The sequence below is a fragment of the Marmota monax genome, unplaced genomic scaffold, assembly GCF_021218885.2.
Source record: "Marmota monax isolate L192 unplaced genomic scaffold, Marmota_monax_Labrador192_F-V1.1 WCK01_AAM20220418_F8-fsc00206, whole genome shotgun sequence".
Lineage (NCBI taxonomy): Eukaryota > Metazoa > Chordata > Mammalia > Rodentia > Sciuridae > Marmota > Marmota monax.
This window is the reverse complement of record NW_026694490.1, coordinates 1,031,099-1,045,500: the sequence shown is the minus strand read 5'-3', so window position 1 is coordinate 1,045,500 and position 14,402 is coordinate 1,031,099. Positions and strand designations below refer to the sequence as shown.

General features: G+C 39.3%; 1 protein-coding gene across 1 annotated transcript; it reads right to left on the bottom strand.

Moving 5' to 3' along the window:
• Positions 1-3,869: 3,869 nt before the first annotated feature.
• Positions 3,870-14,295, bottom strand: Gla (galactosidase alpha). Its single transcript, XM_046419190.2, has 7 exons — positions 14,018-14,295; positions 8,852-9,026; positions 7,784-7,961; positions 6,993-7,084; positions 5,522-5,683; positions 5,130-5,327; positions 3,870-4,577 (listed from the first exon to the last, which is right to left on the bottom strand). The coding sequence occupies exons 1-7, from the start codon at positions 14,209-14,211 to the stop codon at positions 4,293-4,295; spliced, it is 1,284 nt and encodes a 427-aa protein (XP_046275146.1). The 5' UTR covers positions 14,212-14,295; the 3' UTR covers positions 3,870-4,292.
• Between the last annotated feature and the right edge of the window lie 107 nt (positions 14,296-14,402).

Here is a 14,402-nt window from a genome sequence, read left to right as displayed (position 1 = left end):
TTTGGTTGCATTTGGTGTTCTGGGAAATTTGTGATTATGGTTTAGAGTACTACATTTTGACTGATTGGTTGAGCTCATATCAAATGTGTGATTATTTAATTTGGAACTTTGTGTGTTCATGGGATCCCAGTTGCTGTTAAGCAAAAGTTATTGGTTCTCATTTAATCAAAGTAGAAAAAGTTTACCGAGATAAAAATAATCTCATACTTCTGGTACTTATACATTTCATAAGGATTTTGGGGGGTTGGATATATAGCTCAGTTGTACAGTGCTGTTTGCCCAGCACATGTAAGGCTCTTGGTTAATCCCCAGCACTGAAAAAAAAAAAAAAAACCTAGGCAGAGTATGTGTTGTATAATCTATATTAGGTCTCCAGACTCCCCAATTAATCATTTTGACATGCCATCTTATTTTTAAACTTTTGGGAGGACTGTATTGTGGATTGCACAAAGGGCTTCTTACGTGCTAAGCAAGTGCTCTGTCACTCAGCCCCAGCCCTTTATTTTGAAATGGGGTGTTTCTGAGTTGCTCAGGTTGGTCTTGAACTTGGGATCATTCTGCTTTGCCTCCGGAGTAGTTGATTACAAGTGTGTGCCACCTCACTTGGTGAGGCTACCCTTTTAACATTTTAAAGTAGACATTTTTATCATGTTGGGATAAGTGTAAAATATTACAAACTTTCCAGTGTATTAATAGCCTTAAGAAACCTTAAGTAGTAGGTCATGGTGGTGCATGCCTATAATCCCAGCCTCTCTGGAGGCTGAGGCAGAAGGATTGCAAATTCATAGCCTCAGCAATTTACTGAGGCCCCCAAGCAACTTAGCAAGATTCTGCCTAAAACATGGAAAGGGCTGGGGATGTGGCTCAGAGCCACATTCTTGGGTCCAATCTCTGGTTGAAACAAAAAAAAAAAAAAAAAAAAAAAAGAAACCTTAACCAAGTATATTCTCTCCATTTTAACAAGTACTTCAACATAGTTTGAAGTTACACATTCTTTTACTCCTACGTTTCAGTCTTATTGATTAAAATTAGTTCTTTGTATTTCAGCAGCAGAACTTTACAGTGAAACAAATATGGCAGTTTTATCAGTGGGAAGATCATTTTATAGATAGTATATCTATTCATTGATGAGTGTGTTTAACAACTTTTTAAAATATTTTTTTTTAATTGAAGACAGACTCAGTACTTTACATTATTTTTTAATGTGGTGCTGAGGATCCAACCCAGTGCTAGGCAAGTGCCCTACCACCAAGCCACAACCTCAACCCTGTGTTTAACAATGTTATTCCAGCTTTTATCAACTGAATGTTCTCAATTTTTATGAAAATAATTGGTGAAATCACATGACAGGCATAATTATTCCAGCATGCATTTTTGTTTTGGGTGGTCCTTTTGGTACTATTGCATGAATGTTCACAATGGGTGAGTGCTGCCCCCACTAAGTGCGGGCAACTGAACCAAAGTCACTTCGGTGAATTTGGGATGACCCAAAATACCATGCAGACACAGAATACCTTTTTATATGAGCTTCAGGACGGCTTCCCCAGCTCCTGGCCTCAGGCTCCAACAAGGGGGGCAAGAGAAAGTCACAAGAGGCTGATGAGAGAGGGAGCATACATTCTACAGTTGGCTTTTATTGGGGGATGCTGTTTCTTAGAATTTCTATCCAAAAAAGGGGCAAGGGGTAGGATTACAAAGGAATAGGTGAGTGTAACTCAACCCCACCATGTAACGCCTGCTCCTGGAGCCATGCCTCATTATCCAAGCAGCGGTAAAGCCTAAGTTATTGTGGTGTGCAATAATTGTTTAGTATATCTTGCTCAGGACTTAAGGGCGTGTGTTTCCAGAGTGGCTCCCAACATATTCCCCCTTCTTTCTTTGAAAAAGTAGGTGATGAGTTGCTATTGCAAATTTCTGAATTCTTGTTCTGAAGGCATGACATGATTACAATACAAGAGAGGATTAATAGCAAAGAGAATATTATGTTTCCAGGATTAAAACCATTTAACTCTTGAAGTAGGATCCGAAATATCAAATCACTTTTTTGTATATCTTGAATATGATGATGTAACTCCAAAAGATCCAAGCTGTTATTATTCTGCCAAATACTAATAAATGGTTTTTAACCTCCCAATCCCATTAGGAAACAAGGTATTTGGCAGCAGTAATAAGCATTCATAATCAGCATGACATTTGAGTCTTTCCTTGAACTTTTAGAAAGCTCATTACCAATATTATGACAGTAGCTTCTAAGGCATCTCGCTTAGTTTCAATCCTTTCCTCAATATTTATCTGATTATAAAGAGCTTTGGAAGTGTTCTGAGCCAAATTATTAAGAAAATCTGCATGCTGAATATTTTGAGATGGCCACTGAAGCTGTGACCATGGAAGCAATAAATGAAACTAGCCACTCCAAGTATTACGAGTCCAAGAGCTCACAAAGGATAAATCCGGAATAAGTATCTACATGTACATAACATTGTTGGCTGAATTGAGGAACTGAATTATAGACATTTGCCATAACTGATTTGGTTATAACCTGCGGGGATTTACCTCAGATGGTAAAGATAGAATGTACAACACATTGTGAGCATTGATGTACAATTTGACACATTGCTCTCTAGTAATATTAAACTTTACACAAACTAGATGCATTTTGATGATGCAAAAAAGTGTGTGCACAGTCATACAAAGACAGTTGCTGACAAACAGCAACCAGTTTATCAATCTTATTAATCTGATGTTAAAGGTCCTGGGAGATTAGTGTGTAGTGTGGGCCGTATATGGCCTATAAAAGATGGGATGTTGACACATTTGAACTATCTTCTGCAAGGTATGAAAGAAATTGAATAACTCTTGTGATGGTGTGTACCCAATAGGTGAAGTTTCAATATTTTTGTAACTCCAACTGCATATAAACTATCAGAATAAATATTGACAATTGCAAAATGATTTAAAGAATAAATGAGAGCCTGAAGTTCTGCTCATTGTGCAGAAGTATATGGTGTTTGCATTACCTCTATATGAGCATGGCTATATAAACCTGCTTTACCTGAACTTGACCCATCAGTGAACACTGATAATGCCCCAACTGTTGGTTGAGCATGCACAATTTGTGTAAAAATAAATTTAGTTACTAAAGCAAATTGAATAATTTTATCATGAGGATAATGACTTTCTATCTGACCAGGAAAATTAGCAAAAGCTACTTGCCAAGTATTAGAAGTTTGGAAAAGCCAAACATTCTGTTGAATAAGGGATAATAATATCAGGTTCTGATCCAACCAGCTGTAAAACTTGCGTTCTGCCTTTAATAACCAACTGAGCAACATAAACATGAAATGGAGTCAATGACTTGAGAGGAATGAGCTAAGTGGAGCCATTCAATAACTCCCAATGATCACCCTCTCTCTCCTGTAGAATGAGCAGTGGGAAATATTAAAAAAGATGTAGGCTCCTGTGGGTTAAGCCCAAGTTATTGAGGGGTTTAATAATTGTTCAAGATCTCTTGTTCAGGACTTACGGGCACGTATTTCCAGAGTGCTCCTGACAGGTGAGGTTCATACTTCTGTTTTTGCTCATGTTTGAGAACAGTTGTAATAAAAGGGAGGTGGAAAAGGAGCAGCCTTGGCTACAGGTATCTCAGGCAAACCAGTTGTGAATTAAGAGTGACCAGATGTTAACCTTGCAATTATCCATGTCTGGATATCCCAGGTTTGAAGATCACTGCCTCATGGGGCCTTGAGATTAACAGTTCAGTTTAAGGGCACCATAAATCTAGTTATTCTTGGTGAAAGTAAGCCACCTTTATTTGTTAGATGTAGATTACAGATAACACTGGGAATTTATCACAGTTCACCTGGCAATCATCTTGTCTTACTGAGACAGCAGATTTTATTTTCCATTTGCACTGAAATTATAAGTAGAACCATCCAAGTACCTTGTTTGGCAGTAGTGATTAACAGCTGGGGTTTAAGTCCAGGTTCTGTAGTACAATGAATAACTGCCTACTTCAGGACGGAGGGTTAAAATAAATCAGCACCTTGAAAGCATTTATTAGAATCTGGCACAGAAGTATCCAATGAATTATGGCTGTTATTTCTTAGTGCATTAGTTTTAAGCCCTTCTCCAAACAATTCTCTTTTTAGAATAACTTTTGAAGTAGCTCTTTTAAACTTCCAACTTTGAGAAATTTTATTCAAGGAAACAGAGCTTTTTAAAGTGGAAATGGAGGAAAAAAAATAGAAAAGTGGGCTTGTCACTTTGGAGAAAGTATACAACTTAAAGTACATTTAAGCTTTTTGATGCAGTCTTCTTTTTGCTTCTAGCCGAAACAAAACTGTGCCTGTGGGATTTATACGAGTTTTTAAGCTTGAAGTCCATTCATGGAACCCAAGCTCCATTTTCACAGGGAGGAGCTGTGTGATAAAGCAACCAGGATTACAGGCCACTCCTTTACCCAGGGAAGCAATTGAGATGATGTAAGAACAAGGTCCACCAATTTCCTGTAGGTTTGTCATAGCTACAGCCCAGGCTAAGTTTGAGAGCGGTCGTTCCCATACCTCAATGTTGTTTTCCTAAAAAGAAAAGAAGATAGGAGTGATTGCTTGATAACTAGCAATGAGCTACTTTTTTACTTTGGCATTCATACTCTCAAGCACATGCTGATTGCAGTGTTGCATGCCTGGTAATCCCAGCTACTTGGGAGGCTGAGGCAGGTGGATCACAATTTCTAGGACAGTTAAGGCAATTTAGCAAGAACCAGTCTCAAAGGTCTTAGGATGTAACTTAGTGGTGGAGTACCCCTCTGGATTCCAACCCCAATACTGAGTGGGGGGAGTGCATGTAGGAAAAAAAATCCTTTAGTATTTTTTTAAACAGGATTACTTTGGAAAGTAATGATTCTAGCAAAAAGCCTTATTATGGATTATGGCATAAAGATTAAGGAAAAACTAGTGTTCTCAAGAAAGATCAGTCATGTCCTCATGTAACAGATTTTGGCCCACAACGAATGATCCTTGGGAATAAAAAAGACCACCTTAAAACACATACCTTAAATTTCAGCTGGTCTATAACCACAGAAAGAAGGAGAATAAGTTCCTGAACTATTTTCTCCCACAGAACATTACCTTTCTAAGGCGGTACCCCTGCTTGCCCAAGGGGTCTTGGTTGATGGCAATCACATCTTTATCCTGAAGTAGAGTTTTGGCTTGAGGGCTTATGTGTCGGAGGTCATTAGACATGAGTAAAGGAGCTGCCATGATAGCCCAGAGGGCCATCTGAGTTACTTGCTGATCCCAGCTGAGGCCAAAGTTGCCAATCACTAACTGGGACAAAAATGAGAGAAGGCCAAACATTTATAGAATTACCTTGATTAACCACAGAGTAAAGCTACTTTCTACAGCATCCTACTCTAAATATAGCTAGCCTCCTCCCAGGAACTTTACCTCCATTTTCCTTGGATGTCAAACAGGAAACAGGCCTACTATTGGTCTTGAACAAGGAAGACTCAAGTCCTTACCATATCTGGGTCATTCCAACCCCCTGGTCCAGCAAAATTAACAATTTTCTCTTGGTTAGAAGATGTCCAGTCCAAGATACTCTTCACACTTTCCCAAGAATCATAAACATCAGCAAAATTTCTCCAGTGATTGCAGTACTGTCGGATTTTTGTGTAATTAGGCTGTGAAAACAGGTAAAATGGTTCTGTTCAGTTTCCTTGTGCGATGGAAACAGCCCAATTTAAAGGAGGCACTTGTAACCTTTAGTTTATAGATTGAAGGTCTCCATGAAGAAGTCTCAAGATTATAAGAAGTATGCTTCAGAAGTAGGCAATACTTCTTTAATAAGGGATTAAAATTACTTGAATACTGTTTATGCTGGAAATTTACCAAATGCTATCTAGGTATTGGCATTATGGAAGAGTATTTACTTCCAAACTTTTGTAAAATTAACATTATTTTTATAATCAGAATTAACTAATATGCTCTTACCAAGTAAAAATAAACTGCAAACTACATAGTGCTGCATCAAACATAAAATTTGAGTCCTAAGCATATAATTTGTTAATGGAATTAATTAAAGTCTGTAGACAGGTGGAAGATCTGAGGTGCAAGATGAAGAAAAGGTGAGACTATTTTGGGGGGCTTTCAAGAAAATAATAGGAATTTATTCCATAACTATTCAATACTTACCATATGCTATCAATAACAGTGATAAAGTAGGACAAGTTCCCTGCCCTCATGGAATTTACATTCTAGTGGGAGACATACAATAAGTTAATAGTGCTAAGCTTTTACAAATAAACAGGTTAATGTGATAATGGAAAGAGGGCTATTTTAAAGTAATTAGAGAAGACTTGTCTTCAGTATGTGGCATCTGGTCTGAGACTTGAATGTTAAGGAGTCTATGCTTTAAAAATCTTGGGGGAAGATGTCTTCTAGAATAAAACAACAAGCAAGTGTAAAAATATTAGTAGTGTTTGAGGGGCAGAAAGAAAACAGTAAAAAATAAAGAGCTATCATTCCTTGGAGGTTGGAGAGGCAGCTAAGGGCCAGATCAATGGAAATTGATTTTATTCCAAGTGCAATGGGAAGCCAGGTAAGGATTTTAAGTAGGGAACTGATAAAGATGCCATTTTAACAAGATAATGTTGGAAAATTGATGGAGGTGGGAAGAGGGCTGGAAGTGGATCAGGCTGTCAGAGAAGTCTGAGTGAAAAATGAGAGTGCCTTGGAAGGCCAGAGTGGAAGCAGAGGAGGGAAAGAGGTGGGCTGACTGAAGACGTATTTTGGAGAAAGAACTGGCAGGAGTGTTGATGAACAGGACATGAATGGTGACATAAAGGGAAGAATCAAAGACAACTTCGTAGGTGGTGGTACATTAGACTATAATTACAGTAGTGGGGATGGTGAAAGTGGATGGGCTTTGAGGGAAACTTGTCTCCTTCATTCTCAAGTTCTGAAAATTGGATTCTGGGCTCACTAGCTCACCTTATGAAAGGGCCACATATAAAGAGGCCACTCACAGGAGTATACAATGCTTCTGCCAGTTCTGTTCAGGGCCAAGGACATGTACTTATAACCTGTATGAGAAAACAATGGGTAAAATAAGGGAAAGGGAATTTCCAGCTGGGGCTTTATATTTTAAGAGGCTTTCTGGGGGCAGGGTTCATGTTTATATTTTAAACCAGCAGCAGGAACAGGTAGTTGCTCTGTGCTAAAATTGTGCATAGTATCTCCCAGACTGCTGTTCTGAGAATGTAGTGCAGAGATGGTGTGTATATTTAGGAAAGGCAAGAATGATGTTTCTTTCTCTATGTGACATCCTGGATTCTTTTCTAAATGATGTTATGAAGAGAAGAGTTACAATTACTAATTATAATGAACTGTTAGAACCCTTTTGAGTTAAAAGTGCACAATATTAACTACAATTAGGCATGCATGGACCCACAAACATAAATGAATGAACAAACTGAAAGAGAAGAGGTGGGAGTTGAGAATAATTATGCTGTAACTGTATATTTAAAATCTGGGGGAGGGGCTTGTGGCTCAGTGGTAAAGCGCTTGTCTGGCACGTGAGGGGCTCTGGGTTCGATCCTCAGCACCACATATAAATCAATAAACTAAAGGTATTGTGTCCAACTACAACTAAAAATAATAAATATTAAATAAATAAATAAATAAATAAATAAAATCTGAAGATTAGTTCTTTGAATGCTCAGCTACCTTGGCCTCAAAGTTCTTCCCTTTGCTCATGGCTAAATCCCTTGAATAAAACATACCATCTGCCAAATGCTTTATACTGTCACAGTGACAACCATCAAATTTTAGCAGATCTACTCCCCACTCAGCAAAGGTCTGAGCATCAATGTCATAGTGTCCAAAACTCCCAGGGTAGCCTGCACAAGTTTTATTTCCAACATCCGCATAAATCCCTAGCTTCAGTCCTTTGCTGTGGACCTGAAATGAGAAGAGTCACCACAATAGTAGGGCAATCAAGAAGTAGTAGAAAAAAAAATTACCACTTTAGACTGAGGGAACAGACAAGTGTGCTTCACCAGATATTGGAGAGTTTTTTTCCCCCACTACTGCCCCCCCCCCCATTTTCCAGATGAATCTGTTGCAAGGCAAAGAACAAATCCCCCAATTCTTCTGAGACAAGTTCAAATCATACATGTGATTTACAGAACTGAGGAGAAAGCTGTCAGCCACTATAATATTCCTGTTGGAATCCTAAAATGTACCTTTCCAAGGACAAGCCTCAACTGTGTTCTAATGTCCCAGTTTTAGCAAGAATCCTGAAAAGTCATCCCCTCACCCTTGAAATCTTTTAGTAGTTTTCCATCTACTGACCCTTTCAATCCTCAATTTGCTTATTGGTATGAATCTTCACTTATCTTTGTTGCTTTTGGATTTTAACTTGGCTCTTTCCCCTTCTGCAATATTACTAAATAAAATCTGTCATCTTTAGCTAGTGTTGGGCTGTATTTCTCTTTAATAATGTCCAGAAATTTTGTGTCTTCTAAAATTCTGGTTTGTAATACAATTATAATAGCAGCCTAAAGCTTATATGGAAATATATGCATACATATGACAAGAACCAAGTTCCTTTTTCCTCCTAGAGATTTCAGTGGTTTCAGTAAAAGAAGAACTTCTCCAAGATGGGCCTCATGAGCTATTGCAAAATATGTGTCTGCTGATGGGATGAAAATTCCACCTGATAAGTCTTACAATTCAGATAACAGCAGCCATTCAACTTCCAAAGTGGCATGAGGACTGTTTCTCAACAAGCTTCTATGACTAAGTGCTTACAGACCCCAAATGAAAAAAAAAAACACTTATAAACTCACATAATTAGCTAGTCTGCGGATCCCTCCAGGAAAGCGCTGAGGGTCTGCCTGAAGTTGGCCTAATGAATTTCTTTGGGGAGCCATCCAACAGTCATCAATGCAGACATACTCATAACCTGCATCCTTCCAGCCATCTGAGACCATGAGCTCTGCCATCTGCATAAAGAGCTGCTCACTGAAAGAGGAATTCCAATAATCATTACAATTCATTAGATGAAATTTGGGAACTCACAAAATTTTTTAAGTCTAGTAAGTGTGGATGTAATTACAACTAATACAAGGTAAAATGAACCGTCCTTTCAAAAGCTCTTCCACCCTAAAAACTCAAAACAAGGAGCTAGGGTAGTAGCACAGTAGAGCCTGTACCTAGCATGGGCAAGGCTCTGGGTTCCATATCCAACATCACAGAAAAACAAAAATAAATCAACAACAAAAAACCTCGAAAAAGTTAAAATGGGAATGCGAGAGCTGCTGCTGCTGCCACCACAGAAACTTGGGTCCTAGAAGGCAGCAACTAGACCCAATGGCCTTTTTGTCCAGGTATTTTGTGGCTGGAGAGCAGCTAATAGACAACATTCTGCAAGTTGGGCTTGTAAAGATATTTGAAAAAGGAAAAAGAAGGACTTGTGACTTAAAACCACACAGCCCTCCTTTGTCTGACAGACCATGAGAGTTCTCTAAAATATTGAGTTTGAAAGCATCCCCTGCTCCTTCACTTCCAAATTTTTTTCTCCATCCAGATATCTTTTCCAGCCATAGTGATGGGAATGCTTGAAGTAGACTGAAATGAACAATGCTATAGCGAAAATACTCTCTCCCTATATTTTTCTCCTGATTACAATTGCATATTTTCTAACCTCTTCCCATGTTAGTCTAGTTGAAATTGTGGTAGTGAACACTGTGCCAAATGAATGGGGATAGATTTTGGAAGCTTCTGGTTTTTTTTTTTTTTTTTTTAATGTAGTCTTTTGCCCTTTAGTCAGTACCTTTTATCATTCTTCTCTATGGAGTCCAGTGGGGGTCTGGATATTGGCCCCAAGGGAGAATTAAGATTTGCTTTAATCCTGGCTGGTTGGCTTGAATTCTAATGCAATCTGCAAGTGTGATTTTCTGCAGGCCCCAGTGTTGCCTTTTCTATGCTCAGCACCCTTCCCTTCTTTTCAGAGGTGGTTAGCTTTTGAGGCTATCCATCCTTTTTTCCATTCCTCCCTTTTAAACATCCAATTAGCATTCTTTAAAGTTATACCTTTTTGTTTGTTTGTTTCCTGAAGGTTTGAAAGGGATTGAAGCACATCTATGGTTTCTCAGTATATAACAAACTAGAACGCACACTTTTATGGCTTGGCTGGCAATGTTGAATTTTTTTTTTTCCTTTCCTCTGGGCTTGACTCTCCTTGCAAGTAATGAGGAATAACTGGGAGCACATAGGGAGGGTTTCTTGGCTGATTACATTTAAGCCAGGAATTCACTGTGAAAATAAAGCCAAGGGTGGTAAATAAAAGATGCAATCTTCTCTAGGAGACACACAGCATGCACTTTGCCTGCTTTCCTCAGTGGAAGAGGCCTGGGTGAGTAGTTGTAAAAGAAAATAGTAACTTTATGAATAGTTCCCAAAGGGAAAGGAGGCCACTAAATGAAATTGGCAATGATTGATGTGAAGTGGTATAATGCTTCTAGTATAGTCTGAATAGTTGACCACAACTTTGGAAATACTTACTTACATGCTATACAAGTACTGTACAAATTGTGGAAAATATTATTTCCCCCCAGTTCTGCCAATTTCCTTAACTTTCAAGTTGTATTTCTTGTGCCCATCAGCTTAAAGATGGAAGTGCATGCCTATAATCCCAGCAGCTTGAGAGTCTGAGGCAGGAGGATGGCAAATTCAAAGCCAGCTTCAGCAAAAGTGATGTACTAAGCAACTCAGTGAGACCCTGTCTCTAAATAAAATACAAAATAGGGCTGGGGATGTGGCTCATGGGTTGAGTGCCCCTGAGTTCAATCCCTGGTACCCTCTCTCCCCAATAAAGGAAATTTAAGAGAAAGTTCAGAAGGAGATCCAGTCATCTGATACAATGGAACTTTTATTTTCCCCTTAAAGTATGGTGAAATGCACTACCCACTTATTGTAAAACCCCAAGTTCAGTCAGGTGGGATGGCACATGCCTGTAATCCCAACAACTCAGGAGGCTGACAGGAGGATCACAAGTTTGAGGCCTGCCTCAGCAACTTAACAAGGTCCTAAGCAATATAGTGAGAAGCTGTCTCAAAATTTTAAAAAAAGGGTGTGGATATAGCTCAGTGGTTAAATGCCCCCAGGTTAAATCCCTAGTACCAAAAAACAAAACAAAAACAAAAACAAAAAATAAACAACCCCCCCCACCAAAAAACACAAGCTCACCTTCTCCTTTGTGTAATGTTGGTTCTATCTGAGTCTGTGCTCCTGATTTATAAATCTATTCTACACCCAAATAAAACTGTCTTTGCTTTTATCTTAACCATGTTTAAGATTTCTTGGTTTCCAGACCCCAAAGCCAGAAATCATAAAGAAATGATGTGCCTGATTATATAAATATAAAAACCAACACCTAACAGGAATACCTGAATTCCCAACATATGCTTGATCAGAACAACAAAAACCCCACTGAATAAGGGACTGACACAAAGGATCAATCCATGAAAGAAATAGCTATGCAAAGAGTCAATTTAACATATAAAAAATATTTGGCTTTTGTTAGTAATCAAAGAAATATAAATAATAGAGGCTGAGGGGTATAGCTTTGTGGTAGAGCATTTGCCTAGCCAAGCATGTGTGAAGCCCCTGGATTCAATACCCAGCATCTTTAACAAAAAAAAAAAAAGAGAGAGAGAGAGAGAGAGAGAGAGAGAGAGAGAGAGAGAGAGAGAGAGAGAGAGAGAGAAAGAAGTGCAAATAAAAACACCTACCAGATTGGAAAGTTTCAAAAGAATAAAAAAAAAAAAATAGTGTTGGCCAGGGTGGAGGGAAACAGGCATTCTTACACACTGTTGTTGGGGATGTGCATTTTTATAAAATATTTGGGAAGGACAGTGTGACAATTATCAGAATTAGCATAACTTTGTGTTGCAGAGACCAGTGAAGCTGAGGGGACTACTGGAATCTACAGCACTAATTTCTTCCTTTTTTTGGTATTTTATTTAGAGACAGGATCTCACTGAGTTGCTTAGTGCCTTGCTTTTGCTGAGGCTGGCTTTGAACTTGTGATCCTCCTGCCTTAGCCTCCCAAGCCACCGGGATTACAGGTGTGTGCCACTGTGTCTGGCTCTGCAGCAATCATTTCTTACACCCCTGCAAGAAGAATTTCCAGCCAGTTGCTCAGAGGAATAAGTAGGAGTTTAATTATTGGAGAGTGGGTGAGATAAGGATGCACAGTTCATGGTCATCTCTTAAAGAGTCTTAAGTTTTGTTTTTTTTTATATTTGGATTTCTTTGTTATTATCCCAGTTTTTGCACACCTCTAGAATGCTAGAATGGTTTTTACTCTTTGAATAGCCTTCAGCAAACTCCTTGCATAACCCCCTAAGAGACTTATTACCCTTCCTATAGGCCTTGTGGTTCCCACAAGGGGAGGGTCATGAAGACCCAAGGTTTTGAAACAATAGGTCCCTTAAGGGGTTATAATGAACTACTACTGGGGAAGGTTTGACATACCAGTCCCCATTTCCCCCATACTTGTCTTTATAGATAAGGTTTCCTGTTATCCCCAGTTCAGTGACTCAAGAACTCTTTTTTTGATGTTATCTGTCTGACACTCTCCCTGGAAGTTACTGCTCTTTATTGCCAATCCTTTCCATATTCCCCTGTTCATGGTTAAACAATCTACTAACATTTGGACCCAATAATTAGTGTTCTAAAGAAAAAAATTAGGTAAGAATCAGATGATGTGCAACATTTGAAGAACTGAGTTGCTATGAACAGGAACTTTTTTATTTTATAGAAGGACTTAAGGGGCTGGGGATGTGGCTCAAGCGGTAGTGCGCTCGCCTGGCATGCGCGCCGCCCGGGTTCAATCCTCAGCACCACATACAAACAAAGATATTATGTCCGCCGAAAACTAAAAAATAAATATTAAAATTCTCTCTCTCTCTCTCTCTCTCTCTCTTTAAAAAAAAAAAGGACTTAAACTTAAAGGGCCAGTTACTTGTGATGTCTTACCAATATCCTGACTTTATTTGTAAATACGTTTACAGGAATAACTTATGGATGTAGAAATTACTGCCTTTAGAGGAGCATCTGCATTATGGGTAACAATATCAGTGATTTTCAACTAACCTTTTCTAGACCACAAATCCCTTTGAGAATATTAAGAAATGTAAAGACTCCCTTTCCAGAAAAATACACATACTCATATTTGCAGACTTAATATCCATTTTCCATGGATGCCATTTGCTCAATTGAGGGGTCAGGCAGTGTGTTATATACTTTAAATGGGTTTATTTCACTGAAAGCTCACTTATGCGAGACAGGAACTTAACTGATAGCTCTGAGTCAACTCCTTGAGGTAAGAAATGTTATTCCAATTTACAAGGACAAGGACGATAAAGGTCAGATGGGTTAAATACTTGTCTAACCCAGCCTCAATTCTCACCTTTGATGTACAAAGTTCCACCAGGTCAACTTTCCAGTCTGATGTCACACTCAAGTGCGATGGCTGATGTAGATTTCAGAGACCCCATGGTCTTTTTAACTCTCCAGTTACAGCCAAGGAACCCGTGCCCCCCAAAGGAGAAGAAATGGCAAGAATCTTAGTTTCCCAGTCTTCCAACCCACTCCAGTTGTGCTTAGAGCTAGCTGAAGGCTAGCGCCAGGCAGACAGAGAAGAACATCACCAGAAGGGTCTGAATATAACCATACGGTAAATGAAGAAAGTCCCCAGCTGGGTTACCTGACAGGGAGAAAATGAGAGGGAGTGAAGCAGGTGCTGCTGGTTTGGGCTTCTAAACAAGGAAGGGTCACAGAGAAAGTTTAGGGCAGTTTGCTCGGGATTAAAAAAAAAAAGCAAGCAATAGTAGGGGGGCTCTCCCTCTGGTTCAAATGTTCACATTGAGTCCCTCCATTTTCCCCAAACACATCCAGACAAACGTACAGAAAAGTGAAGGGAACGGGGCACCCAATAATGTTGATACCTGATGCATGAATCCGGCTCTTCCTGGCAGTCAACATTGCACATGAAACGCTCCCAATGCAGCCAGCCCATAGTAGGTGTTCTCGCCAAGCCATTGTCCAGTGCCATGGCCCCAAAGTCGCCCCAGAGTACTAGGGTCCGGAAGTGAAGCGCAAGCACATAGCCCAGCCACGGATCCCAGCTCTTCAGCTTCATTGTCACCGTGATTATGCGATACAGATTTCTGGGGTAACCTGGGCTTTTAAGTTTAACCTGAGGGGCGGACCAATCACGGATGGGTTGTTAAATAATGACGTTATTGTTTCTCAGGCAACTAGACGGTTATTTCCAGTGGCCGACCAATAATCAGTCACGTAAGACGCACAGCTAACCAATCACACTCTTTA

Excerpts from the sequence above, each read along its gene's own strand:
- Gla (XM_046419190.2), bottom strand. The coding sequence starts at position 14,211 with ATGAAGCTGAAGAGCTGGGATCCGTGGCTGGGCTATGTGCTTGCGCTT. Across the intron at positions 5,684-6,992 it reads ATATGTGGCCCTTTCATAAG|CCTAATTACACAAAAATCCG; the intron begins GTGAGCTAGTGA and ends CTGTTTTCACAG. Across the intron at positions 5,328-5,521 it reads GTTGGAATGACCCAGATATG|TTAGTGATTGGCAACTTTGG; the intron begins GTAAGGACTTGA and ends TTTTTGTCCCAG.